This window comes from Musca vetustissima, unplaced genomic scaffold (assembly GCF_032173495.1).
Source record: "Musca vetustissima isolate MV318-11 ecotype Yass unplaced genomic scaffold, APGP_CSIRO_Mvet_v1 utg4859, whole genome shotgun sequence".
Lineage (NCBI taxonomy): Eukaryota > Metazoa > Arthropoda > Insecta > Diptera > Muscidae > Musca > Musca vetustissima.
The window spans coordinates 221,292-235,310 of record NW_026881021.1 but is presented as its reverse complement, the minus strand read 5'-3'; the positions used below and the strand labels follow the sequence as shown (position 1 = coordinate 235,310).

General features: G+C 36.8%; 1 protein-coding gene across 1 annotated transcript; it reads left to right on the top strand.

The window, feature by feature from the left end:
• The first annotated feature begins 1,236 nt into the window (after positions 1-1,236).
• Positions 1,237-14,019, top strand: LOC133327092 (uncharacterized). The gene is made up of 2 exons (XM_061535669.1): positions 1,237-1,359; positions 13,474-14,019. The coding sequence occupies exons 1-2, from the start codon at positions 1,237-1,239 to the stop codon at positions 14,017-14,019; spliced, it is 669 nt and encodes a 222-aa protein (XP_061391653.1).

Below are 14,019 nucleotides of genomic sequence, written 5' to 3'. Positions count from 1 at the left end.
GCAATAGTATACGATGAAATATACAATATGCTACGTCTTAATGTGATAGAGGAAAGTAACAGTCCGTGGAGTAACCGAACAAACACTGCCAGTAATCCCGAAAAGAATCGGTTCTCTATAGATACCAGGAATTTGAACAACTTAACCGTTAAGGACGCGCTCCATAATATTGATGTCATCCTAAGTAGAATTAACGAAACATCAGCAGTGTCGATATGAAATATGCCTTCTAGCAAATCGAACTGGATGATGTGTTAAAGCCTATACAGCGTTCACGGTCCGGGGTCGCCCGTTATACCAGTTTAGAGATCGAGATGGGCCTGCCCTAAGGGTGTCGACGGGTTAGCCGGGATGGATTTGGACATCTCCGCGAGGTAGTCGTAAAAGACACTTAATAAGATAACATAATTATTTTTGTCAAAAAATATCAAGGATTTCAGCCTTGAACAATATATTTAAACAATTGAAAAAAATAGTTTAAAAAATAGACTTCGATGTTTTTTAATCTGAGGTTAGCTAAACATTATAATTTTTTCAATTCCACCTATAAAAAAAACAATTTTTTTTTTATGTTTTTTTTTGAGTCCTTTAAAAAGGCATTTAAAAAATTCCACTCATACAAGTGTCCTTATAGTAGAAAGGAGTTCCCCAATAAATATTTTTTTATTAAAAATAAACAATTTTTTTTTTAAATATTGGCCTAATCTATCAACCATATCCCCAAATATGACATGATCATTTAATTTGACACAGTTCACATAATGCCTGCCTCCAGCCTGTCTGTATGTCAGGTTACACTCTCCCGCCAATGTAACAACAACGACATCGAAACATAAAAATCACACTTGCAAAGGAGTGAGAGAAACGAAAAAAAAAATCGCTGGAAAAATGAAATGAATCGATGTTTTATGGCGTGCATCAAATACACCATCCATTGTCTTCTTCCTTGTCGCCTCGTCTTCGTTGTCATTGTATACTGACTATATTATATAATCGACAAAAAAAACCAGCACTTTTTTCCAACAAAATCCCAAGACGGAGGAAAGCAAAACGGAACAGTAGTTGAACAACAACTTTGGCAGCAACTGATGGAAATGCTGGTGGCGTATGGAGGATCATAGATGGCACTGTTAACACAGTAACGTACATTTGAATCTTGCGCCTGTCACAATGGTGGATCCTACGCTATGACTAACAACATAAAGTGGATAACAAATAAAATGAAAACCGGTTAACATGGATTATTACAAAAACAACAACAGTAACAAGGCGAATAATAAAGGAGCCGTCATCTACACAATACAAACATGGCCATCGTGCGATTGGGCTAGATGGCATGCCTGCGCTGATGCTCATCAGGTGAAGAGGTTGACCCAATCATTTGCAACATTTCCTTGATGCCAAACGACCAAAAAACAACAACAACAAAACGTTGACTATTATTTAAATCTTTGTTGTTACTCCTTGGTCTAGACAATCCGACAGACAGCTAGGCAGTTAGTTAGATGGGCCCCGCTGTTTGTGACAATTATTGTGCAAACGAGTCATAAACACTTTGCGACGATTAGTTTGTTTACTTACCAAAGCAGACACGTTCATGTTTCTTTAATTAAACTTTAATATTGGTAATTTACAATTCTTCTTCTTCTTTATCAGAGATTCCACAATCCGTCTGGTGTATAATGTATTTGTCTGCCATAGACTTGGCGGCATCTTTGTGTGAGTGTGTGTGTTTTTTGGGGATTTTCACAATATATACTGTTGACAATTGGATAGGCTAGGCCAGCCCAGGTTATGGGTATGGCATGCATATCATTTCATTGCTTGGTGATTACTATTTTTTTGGACAGGACAGGTAATATATTAAAGATAAGTTGCGTAAATATTTTAATGAAGTAACACCTTGGTGGGCAATCTAAACTAGAGAGTAGTTTTTGCTGCCATATAAAGAGGGTCAAATATTAGCTGTTTAAAATACACATAAGCCAGTCTTACAAAACGGACATAGCCTTAGTTTGGTGCACCATTTACATAAAATCGGCCGAAAAGATTTATGGGGCTATATCTACATTTGGACCGATTTCAACACAACCTGACACACATCTTTCTAGTTTCAATTTAGTACCTTGTTCTAAATTTCGACACAATCGGACAAACATTGGGAATTTGGTTCACCATTTATATAAAATCGGCTGATAATATATATATATATATATATATATATATATATGGGAGATATATCCAAATATAAACTGATTTCAACAAAATTTAAAACACATCATTCTAATCTCAACATGGAACGTTCTACTAAATCTCGTCACAATAGCACAAACCTGTGTGTTTGGTGCATTATTTGCTGTTAAATACGCTATGCAAAATTTCTTCACAATCGGACATACCTTGGGAGTTTGGTTCACCATATATATCGACTGAAAATATATATGGAAGCTATATCCAAATCTGAACCGATTTCAACAAAACTTAACACACATCATTCTAGTTCCAATTTAATGCTCTATCCAAAATTTCATCTCAACCGGTGTTTGGTGCCCCATTTACAGAAAATCAGACGAAAAAATATATGTGGGTGCTATATTTAAATCTGAATCGATTTCAACGAAACTTAACACACATCATTCTAGTCTCAATTTAAAACGCTAGATCGGAGTTTGGTGCATCATTTACACAAAATCGGCCGAAAATACCAAATATATGGGATCTATAACTAAATCGGAACAGATTTTATCCAAATTTCAAATAAATAAATAAATGAGTTTTGCCCAATTGCATCTAAATCGGAGCATAAATGCGAACTGTACTTTGTTTACAATTTAACATGGACAGACACATGGATGTTACAAACTTGTACAAAGATATACCCTGAACCAGGGATACGTACTTATTTACTTAGCTGGCTTATGACAGAACTTTCGTTCCATAAGCTGAGCTTAAAAAGATTTCAAGGCGCGTCGGTCTTGCGCGCATCTCATCCATTTTTTTCAATTTTCCGAGATGTTGTCTTCTACTTGATCTTTCCATCGGATTCGTGGCCTCCCCCTTCTGCGTGAACCATCACTTGGCTCGCTTTTATATGCCTTTTGAGCCGGTCATCTTCATCCATTCCCACAAGATGGCCTAGACAACGTAATCGCTGCAGATTGATCCGTCTGACTATGTGATGTCCGAGAATAGATGGTATAGGTCATGGTTCATTCGACGGCGATATTCACCATCGACGCAGATCGGCTCATAGATCTTTCGGAGAATTTTTATCTCAAACACTCCATGCCTCATATGCTTGCGCAAGTACCCAAGCTTCAGATCCATGCAATAATAATATAAGCGCCTTGTAGAGTGTAAGTTTGGTCTGACGAGAGGTGGCCTTGCTTTTAAGTTGCTTACTCAGACCATAGTAGCATCTGTTGACCAACACTATTCTACTCCGGATTTCAAAACTAATGTTATTAGTTATATAAAATCTTTGGTTACTTCGATGCTGTAGTTTTCATGTTCCACAGTTGGTCCGTGTCTACTGGACATCTTACGCGTTGATACCATCAGCTTGGTCTTTTCGCTATTTACTGCGAGTTCCACTTTGGCAGACACTTTCTCAATTCGTTCAAAGATGGCTGTTACCGCTCGCAATGTTCGACCCATTATGTCGATGTCGTCGGCGTGGGCGAGTAACATACGCTGTTTGGTGTACAGAATGTCATTTCTGTTCACATTTGCATCTCGTATGACCTTTTCCAGCAGGATGTTAAAAAGGTCACAAGTTTCCCACTAACTTTTTACCAGTTAAAGTTATCCTGCATAACCGTATTCATTTTGCAGGAATGCCAAACGCAGACATGGCTTTAAACACATCTGAACGGATGGGGCTGTCGAATGCGGCTTTATAGTCGACGAATAGGTGGAATATGTCGATGTGTTTTTTCCAAGATATGCCGCAGGTCGATTGGTATATTCCAATAATGTCATTGACCTTTGGCTTCAGTCGTTCGCACAGCACGTGGATAGTAGTTTATATGCGATGGGACTTATTCCTCTATAGTTGGCACATATTGTCGACATTTTATACCCTCCCCACACTGTGGTACAGGGTATTATGTCTTTGTGCATATGTTTATAACAGGCAAAAATAATCGAGATAGACCCATGGTTCCTTTTGAGAATATGCATAGAATCACTTTTTGAGTCGATTTATGCATGTCCGTCTGTCCGTACATGTATTTTTGTTAACAAAGTACAGGTCGCATTTATCATCCGATTTGGATGATATTTGGCACAGGTCACTTAATTGGCCCAAGGACGAACCCTATTAAAATTGGAGAAAATCGGTCCACGTTTAGGCATAGCTCCCATATTAGGGTACTCCCAAATCTTCGGTATTTTGAGGTTCTTGAGCGCGTTTTTTAACTGAATTCGCTGAAATTTGGTTTTAAATAAAGGTCCATTTTTTCGGATAGCCCCCGTATAAGGGTACCCCCAATGTTCGGCATTTTAGAGGTTTTTATCGCATTTTTCAACCGAATTCGCTGAAATTTGGTACTTTGAGTTCTAATTGGGTAGCAAATCTCCCTACCAAAAATTATAAATTAAGGGCCATTTTTTCGGATAGCCCCCATATAAGGGTACCCCCAATTTTCGGAATTTTCGGGTTCTTGGGCTCGTTTTATAACTGAATTCTCTGAAATTTTGTACATTGGGTTCTTATTGGGTATCAAATTCCTCCACTAAAAATTATAAATATAGGTCCAGTTGTTCTGGTAGTCCTCATATAACGGTACCCGAATTGATTGTAATTTAGTCATCGAGCTCTTACTAGGTAGCAAATCTCTCCACTATGAATTATAAATATAGGTCCATTTTTTCGGGTAGCCCCCAAATAAGGGTAACCCCCGATTTTCGGTATTTTGGTGTTCTTGAGCGCGTTTTTCAACCAAATTCTTTGTAATTTGGTTTTTTGTAGACCTATATGGTAAGGGGGCCATTTTTTACCCTGCACCACACTGTGCTACCTATTTGTTGAAATAGGTTCAGATTTAGATATAGCTCCAATTTATAGTTTCGTCCGATTTAATGTAAATAGTGCATCAAAGCAATAGTGACTAAAGCAAAGTTTTGCACAGAGTACTGAATTAGGTCCCGACTGATGTACGTGAATTTTTTTTTGGAATCGGTTCAGATTTAGATATAGCTGCTATATATAGTTTCGTCCCATTTTATGTAAATGAAACTCCATACTGCCAATATTTATCCGATTGAGACAAAATTTTGCACAGAATACTGAATTAGCGCCCGACTGATGTATGCGAAATTTCTATATCTACAGGATATTGTAGATATTAACATGTCTTGCATGTACCCATAGTGGTGAAGGGTATCATATAGTCGGCCCCGTCCGACTTTTTAACTTTCCTTACTGGTTGATCTTTCGACTTTGTCAAACCTGAATCGATTTCGACTTTTATATATATATTTTTTTATATAAATCGACTCCGACTTTTTGACTTTTCAAAAAGTCGATTAATCTATATTCGAAAGTCGATTTACTTATCCCTACCCTGAACTACAGTGTGGTGAAAGATATAATCAACCATAATTTTTTCCCCCCGTTACATTTTTCCGATTTTTCTTCCTCCCATTCAAAAAACATGGTTCAATTTTTTTACTAGTTGTCGACATAATTGTTTAATGACCTTAAAAATGTACGTGGATGAACACCAGACAGGTTAAATGTGTAGAGATCTCATGGCAAACATTCGCATAATAACTCAATTGTCTGAGATTGAAGAGTTGATGCAACAACAATAAAAATATCGTGCAATTAAAACTGATGACTATGTGATAGATGTCGATGATGATGGTGACGGTCAATAAGGAAATTGGCTTTCAAGGGAATACAAATTTGTGTAGATAATTAGTTTCAAGATATCAACATTTTGGAAGTCTTTTATAGAGGACTGATTTCACCCTTTTTCAACTATTTTGGGTTTATATCCCGATATACCGAAGTGGATCTGAACTATAAATTTTACCGTTTTCAACAATGACTCCATTTCACTTCATTTGTAAACAATGAACCAGAGCTCTCGGATTGAAGTGACTGCTTCTGAGTGGCGCCCAACTTAAAACCTGTGCGCATTTCTTCAATTGTACCCTGAAACTTTCTGTAAAGAATATATGTTGTTAATTTTTTTGTCAAACTTCTACCACTTCTCCTCACCATTTCAAATATCCATATATATGAGATCTCTCTTATCCATTTATCACCGCTCGAGGTGCAATGACAAATCTGCTAACATAAACTAATCAAATTTCTTGCATGACATTATATTTTCCTTAACACTAATCCCAATTTTACTTTGGAAATAATTTGAAAATAAAAAAAAAAATCAAAACAAGTTTGGTATTGGGGACATATTGTATGAAGTTTTTTTTTTTAATCTGCTTACATAATCACATTTTGAAAGGATGATCTCCATGATGGTGGAGATCATCACACACAAAAAAGAAAACTACAAAGAAAAATGGTGACCACAAACAATTTTACATGTGCGACCGAGTGACCAGTAGCACCTGCAGTCGGCAATATCAATTGATCACGTACGAAAACGATAATAAAATAGTAATAGTTGGAGATGTTCGACATGAGACTGCGACGAATGTAATTATCTATGTAACGAAACTATTATAAAATCGATACTACATTTGTTAATCATGTAATTTGAAGAGAGTGGGCATTTTTGTTTAGGTTGAATACTAGGACATACATTTAAGCCTGTGAGTGCGAAGGATATTGTTTTTATGGCTTTTTTACTCAATGTTATTATATTTTTTTTATCCTGCACTAAACCAATTCAGAGCCTGTAGGGTCGTATTGTAATCTAGTAGGCGAAGTGAAATTTTGATTTTTGGTTCTTCAATGAAAACTCCCAGTCCAGACTTTTCTGCCTATCGGGAGCCATTTGTGTAACAACAGTCACCAGGGTTGATGTTCGCTAGTGTTCCGCTATCCTACGACTAATGGTCTGGTATCATAGTTCGACATTTTGTGACTACTCTTTTTTTCAAGTATTCGATGCGACTCAAAACTACTGATTGAGGATCCGATTGGGCCCTGCACTATATTTTGGTGCGGTCTATTGTGTCCGGTGTCGATCCACTCGTTCATAGCTTTAAGTCTTAAAGCTGCAATGGACGCTTCATAGTTTTTTTGGATGTCATTTGGATGTATGTATATAAAATATAGTCTCCAAAGCTCTCACTGGTGTTCTGCGCATTGTCCCACAAATACCTATGCAGCATGTTCTCCGGACTTTTTGAAATGATTCTACATTACATTTTTTGTCCATTATTGTTCACCAGACTACCGACGCGTATTTTTGGATTGGTCTAATAACGCTCTTATAGATGCAGTGTATCTTCTTTGGATTAAAACCCAAAGATGATACACTGCATTGTGAAGAATGGCCAGCATCTTTTGGCTTTGTCTACCCACTGATGTATGTGGTATTTCCATTAAAGTTTTCTGTCTAGGATGATTCCGAGATATTTAACTATATTTACGTTTTGTTTTAAGAAGTTCTTCAGTAATATCTATCTTTCTAGTCATTGTCCGTTTTTCCGATTTACGTCAGTTGAACGACGATGTTTAACGTCGTTTCAGTCTACCTACATAAAAAGCTTTTCCACTCAGAAGTATGATAATATCGTCTGCATAGCAGACCGGTTCAAATACCTCCGCAGGTAAGATCCTTAAGCGACTATTTATAGTGGTAATCCGCAGGTGTAATGATAAAATTCTTCATTGCGGTTTCCCTTGTCCTACTTTGTCTCTGATACTTATGTCTTGTGGACTATAGTTTGTTTATCTATTCCTTAGCGGCTGATTGTCTGGCCAGTGTTGGCGCTATTAAAAGCTCCTGCTAAAGTAAACATTTTCTTATCAAGGGTACTTTCAATGTGGTGTACCACTTCACGAGTCCACCTTTTTCGTATGCGTTTTCTTTGTAGTTTAGCGTATCGACAGTCCGTTCCATAGTTTTGAGTAAGAAGTTAGGTTTTTTGGTCGATAGGTATGAAGAATACCCTGGCTTCCTGACAGATTTCGGAGTATATACAAACCGTATTCATGTTAATATATAGTCCATCTTTTGTAATAAAGCTGAAGACATTGTCTGACCCAGAAATGGAGCTCTTCTTATCGAAGATATTGAGCTCTTCTTATCAAAAACCTTTAGGTCTTCATATCGAAGACCTGGAGCTTTTCTTATCAAGCACCTGTAGATCTTCTTATTGAAGACCTGGAGCTCTTCTTATCAAATACATAAAGGTCTTCAGTTCGAAAACCTGGAACTCTCTTATCAAGTACGTGGAGATTTCCTTTTTAGCAACATTCGACATTGTTTATTTCACAACAATTCCATTTGTTTATTTTGTTGTTTTTCTTTTTTAACAAACGTCATTTACGATATCGTTTTTCGTTTTTCGAAAAAAAAAAACTTTACAATTATATCCGTTAAAGAGACATTTGTCTTATTATCTAATCTTATTTATCATGGTTTCGGTTGGAGTGTAGGTTTTTGATAGTTTGAGTGTAGGTTTCTTCTTTTTTAGACGTCAGTTACGCTATCTACCTGTTCACAGAAAAAATGCAGGTGTTGCGTTTAGCCCTTCTTGTCATTTTGATGTATTCTTATGGGTAAGCGTGGAAATTGTCCCAATATAACGCAGATTTATTGCTGCGAGTTCTGTTGTATAGTCTTCAGACCTCTTTTCCTTTGTTTCTAATCTCTCTTTTCTCGAAGTGAATAACTTTCTTCGAAAAACTTTACAAATATTGTTGACATTCCTGTTTATGTCGTCAGTGTTTAGGCTATCATAGTTGAGTTGTCCTAACCTAACCTATATTTTATCAATCTTCCGAATTTCATCCAGCCTGCTTCGTTGACACCCTACGTGGAGTCTGCATTGCCATTATTTATTCTTTCCATCAGAGCCAGTTTTGCCGTCTTACTCCGATGGAGGTTTACCCTGGATGGATGACTAGTCCTCCATTAAACGGTCATCATCTCCTAGGCTCCCTCACTCTTTTTGCTAGGCGTTTCTTCCTCGCTTTTGGATTCCTTTTCTCCAATCCTTGCCTTCCCCTTTTTTTGAATTTAGAATTTGAGTTCTAGTTGGGATACCATTTTTAAAGTTCGAACTTAATGGTATTTATAGCGAGATTTCTAAAAAGTTATAGAGATCTGCTGTTTTTTAATTACAAAAATTATGTCACCTTCTTTCTAAACATTTATTTTATTTATTTATTTATCGATATAAATCTAGCACCGTGAGAATAATAAAATTCTTATGAAGTGGTGCTAGTGGTACATGTTTTTATATTAATTACAAAAATATATGTCACCTTTTCATTTTTTCATTTTTTTTTTTTTTTTGATCCTCCCCCAAAAATTACATAATGACTTTCACTTTTCTCCCGCATCCAAACGAAAAACCTCCAGTGACTATGGAAATGGTTTTCTTTTTTGTAATCAAATCCTTATTGAACAATGATGATGGCCATATTGAACAAACATTATGCCACTGCAGTAGGCCATCATTAAAATGGTCAGCACCAGACAGACAGACAACCCACAACCGATGCCATTGTATTAACAAATGTGGAGCTGCTGCATCTTCAAATTATCATTGCAAATGTACACCACAAAACTGGTTAGTCACTCACCCTTCCATACGAGGATCAGCATGCTCTCGGCCTTTTTGCAAAACATATCATCTCCGACTATTGCCAAAAAATTGTTTTTTGCAATTATCTATCAAGCCAAACAAAGTTTTTCCGGTTATAAAACCGATGTGACTTTTCATGTGATTTTGCACTCAGCTGCTAAACAACAAAATACATATTTTGGGAAAAAAAAAGTGCAAGTTATTGTCTGTCTGGTGGTGTCAACGACGATGGCGACGAAGATGATGATGGCGATGACTACCCAATAACAAAGCCACCACCACCGCAATCACCGAATTCTCTGGTATAAATATTCAACCCATCTGCCATTTGAAGTCAGTTAGAGTTTCGCAGAGTCTTGGATTAACAATTCGCTAAAGAAAGCTTAACGGGAGAAGAACTGCCATACAAAAAAGGAATACAGTCCAATTCACCATGAAAGTACGTTGGAAAGCAAATTTTGAATTTTAATAAAAAAAAATCGGAAAACGTTTTTAAAGGACTTTTGAAAAATAACATACAATGTGTGTTGTTGTTGTTGTGAAATTCAAAAGAAAAAACTGTGTAAAAATTTATATGTATATATTTTTCGAACAAAAATTTGATTCGAACACTAAAAAATTAAAGTTTTTAGTAAACATATGTGGTTCCATGCAAGATCATTCAGTAGACCTATAGAAGATGCTACACCCATAAAATACTTATAGATAATCTGCTACACACAGAAGGTCTCAAATCCATAGAAATTCTATAAACAATGAAAAACGTCGTTGTGTTCCGAACTTCTTGCGCACTTTCAAAATTACCTCAATCGCTAGGGACCACTATATGGGGACTTTGACGTTGTACATTATCTGCTAGTAGATTGTTTACGCTCTATGGAAATTATATACCAAATTGCAGACACTTCGATTGAAAAAATACCAATAATTTGGCGGGAACATAATATGGGCGTTATTTAAGAATTTTGGAAATAAGTTTTTTTTTATTTATCAGGAATTCAAAATATCATCGGTGGCAAATGAAAACCATATATTTGAAAATCTGTATGTGAAATATATGGGCGCACTTCTTACACACGTTATTCCAAACATATATCGGTACTCTGTGCAATCGATATAACGCTGGGTATTAATTGCAAAATTATAAAAATACGCATTATAGGCTCATCAAACCACCCCGCGAAAAATATCATTGTCACATGGTGTAACATTTATATGAAATCGGACGAATTTCATATAAATCTGAACCGATTTCTACAAAACGTCAACATAAGCTTTATTCGGTACGCTACTTTTAATTTCGTATAAATGTAAGGAAAAATATGGACTTTGTTACACCATTTACATAAAATCAGGCGAACATATATATATATACGGTGCTATATCTAAATCTGAACCAATTTCAAAGAAACTTAACATGCATCATTCTGAACTCAATTTTACAAGCTATGCACAATTTCTTGCAAATTGAAAGAAATTTAGAGATTTTGGTGTATCATTTACCTAAAATCGGCTGAAAATATGTATGTAAGCTATTTGAAAATCTGAGCCGATTTCAATTCGCTATGCAAAATTTCGTCTCAATTGAACCAACCTTGGGAGTTTAGGGCACAATTTATATAAAATCCGACGAAAATATATATGGGAGCAATATCTAAATCTGAACCAATTTTAACGAAACTGTAGGCTATATACCTATATTGGAAATTTTCTGCAAAGGCGTTTGTCACCAAACAATAACCTAAAATGTCAAATTACTGTAAATGATAAACCAAAATATCGATTTTTTCCGCAATGATATTTTTTACCCTCCAAGAAATCGGAACCGCTATATGAAGGCCATACCAAAAACTTGGACCGATATATTCCAATTTCATTTTATTCAATATTCTTGAAATTATCCTGACTTCTGCTAGTCACGAAGAAATATGTTTAAAAACCAACCCTTTTATTTCTAGATAGCCCTTCAAAGATATTTTTTAAAAATTCTTACCCTCAATCCTGGTAGACTTGCGTACATTTTATTTAAAAGCCCATTCATTTAGTCCCGTAGTCCTTCATAAAATATATTTAAAATCAGTGAGCGTAGCAGTATAGTCGGACGGGGCCGATCATGCGAAACCCTACACAACTACCACGGAACTTTAACTTTCTGTGGATGTTTATTTCGAGCCTGGGCAATATTTCGTGATATTTGCACCCTCTTGACCGATTAGAGATCAACAGTACCTCTTCCTTACACTGACATATTTTCCGATTGTTCCCAATATTCAGTGCAGCACTTCTAATTAATTGTCCAGTTTCCCTTCACAAAAAGAACAAAAAATTAAGTTTTCGGTCCAATCCATTCCAAAATTATTAACTGATAATCGCCGAAAAATTAGGCGTTGTGCTTGACCATACCATGATGCTCATGGAAATTTTCAATCCAATGGTAATGGGTTACTAAATAATATATGAATACGTAAGCACTTAACTTAACTTCTCTTAACTTCCACATCCGAGTACATCCTCTTGGATATACAATCAACTTCTCGGGTCTATGTCCTTCATAGGTATATACGCTATACAATACAAATGTTGTCATTTTTCACTCAAAAGTCAATATTGGCCAATCTTTATCAAAACAGGCATGCTCATTCTTTTGCCCGATCACATTATCCTTGTAAAAAATCGCGATGCTTGGGCCAAACTTGCAGACTCTGGAGCGACCAGAAAATCAGACAAATATAAACGCTTTGGCCCATTTCATACGCTAAATCATAACCAAACATTACCAAAAACAATAAGGGGTCTTCATTGGTCAGAACCCATCCTACATGCAAAATTTAGTGATGACTGGTCCATAACTGTGGCCTGTATCGTGTTTACAAATTTTTATGGACAGACGGACGGACGGAGCGTCTAGGACCAATGTTTCGCGGCGTTACAAGCCATTAGGTATGCACAAAGCTATAATACCCTGACAATATAGTTGTGTAGGATACGAAAAACTAACTTTTGCTGACCCTGACTGACCTTCAGAATATATTTTATACATTTTTTTTGTTATAATAGTGCATCACAAGGTACCCTATAAAAAACACTCTTCATCTCAAAAAAACTACGTTCTCAATATAAATAGTCTTATATTTCTGATAGCACTCCGAAAATATATTTTAATAAATCCTGGCGTTTACAAAAATCAAAAATTAATCGACAATTTCACCAAAGACAAAGTTTCTATGTCTTTGATTTCACTTCTGATAGTCCCTCAGAATATATTTTATAGAATTCCATGCTTTTTGTTAGAAAAGTGCCTCAGAAAGTATCCTCAAAAAATACACACTCTTCATCCTGATATTCTCATAAAATCCACGTTCCCAATATTAATAGTCTTTTATTTCTAAAGGCACTACGAAAATATATTTCAAAAATGGATACCCTCATTTCTGATAGTCCTTTCTTTAAACCCCCACGCTTTTAGTTCGGATAGTCCACAGAAAATATTCTTCAAAAATATTCTTAAAAAATCCCAGCTTTTATTTCTAATTGCCTCTCCGAAAATATTCTCAAAAAAAATCACACTCTCAATATTAATAGTCCCGTAAAAATATCCTTAAAAATTTGTTTTTAGTGCCTTCGGAAAATAGTCTTAAAAAGATTTTAGTTCTGATAGTACCCCAGGAAATATTCTTCACAAATATACTTTAGGATTTGAGGTGATAATATCTTTTGTTTTGTTTTTATTTTCAGGCCTTTGTTTGTTTACTTTTAATTGGCGTTGCTTCGGTAACGGCCAAACCAAAGCCTGGAGGTGGTGGATGGTCTAGCGGCGGTGGAGGTGGCGGGGGAGGATGGTCTTCAGGAGGCGGAGGAGGTGGTGGCGGCGGAGGTGGCGTACAAATTATTAAAATAATAACAGAAGATGGTGGTGGCGGCGGCGGTGGCGGCGGTTGGTCTTCTGGTGGTGGAGGAGGCGGTGGCGGTTGGTCTTCGGGTGGTGGCGGTGGAGGAGATGGCGGCGGAGACATTAAAATTGTTAAAGTCATTAGCCTAGGAGGTGGTGGAGGAGGAGGCGGCGGCGGTGGCTGGTCATCTGGAGGCGGTGGTGGAGGAGGTGGCGGTTGGTCATCTGGTGGTGGTGGAGGCGGCGGAGGTGGCTCTACCAAAATCATCAAAATAATAAAGTTAGGAGGTGGTGGAGGCGGTGGCGGTCATGGCGGCGGAGGTGGTGGAGGCGGTTGGTCTTCTGGCGGTGGTGGTGGCGGAGGCTGGCAACCATCCGGTGGTTGGGCTTAA

Bases quoted from the DNA above. Each gene is read 5' to 3' on its own strand.
- LOC133327092 (XM_061535669.1), top strand. From the start codon at position 1,237: ATGGATTATTACAAAAACAACAACAGTAACAAGGCGAATAATAAAGGA. The intron at 1,360-13,473 runs GTGAAGAGGTTG...TTTTATTTTCAG, and splicing joins CCTGCGCTGATGCTCATCAG to GCCTTTGTTTGTTTACTTTT.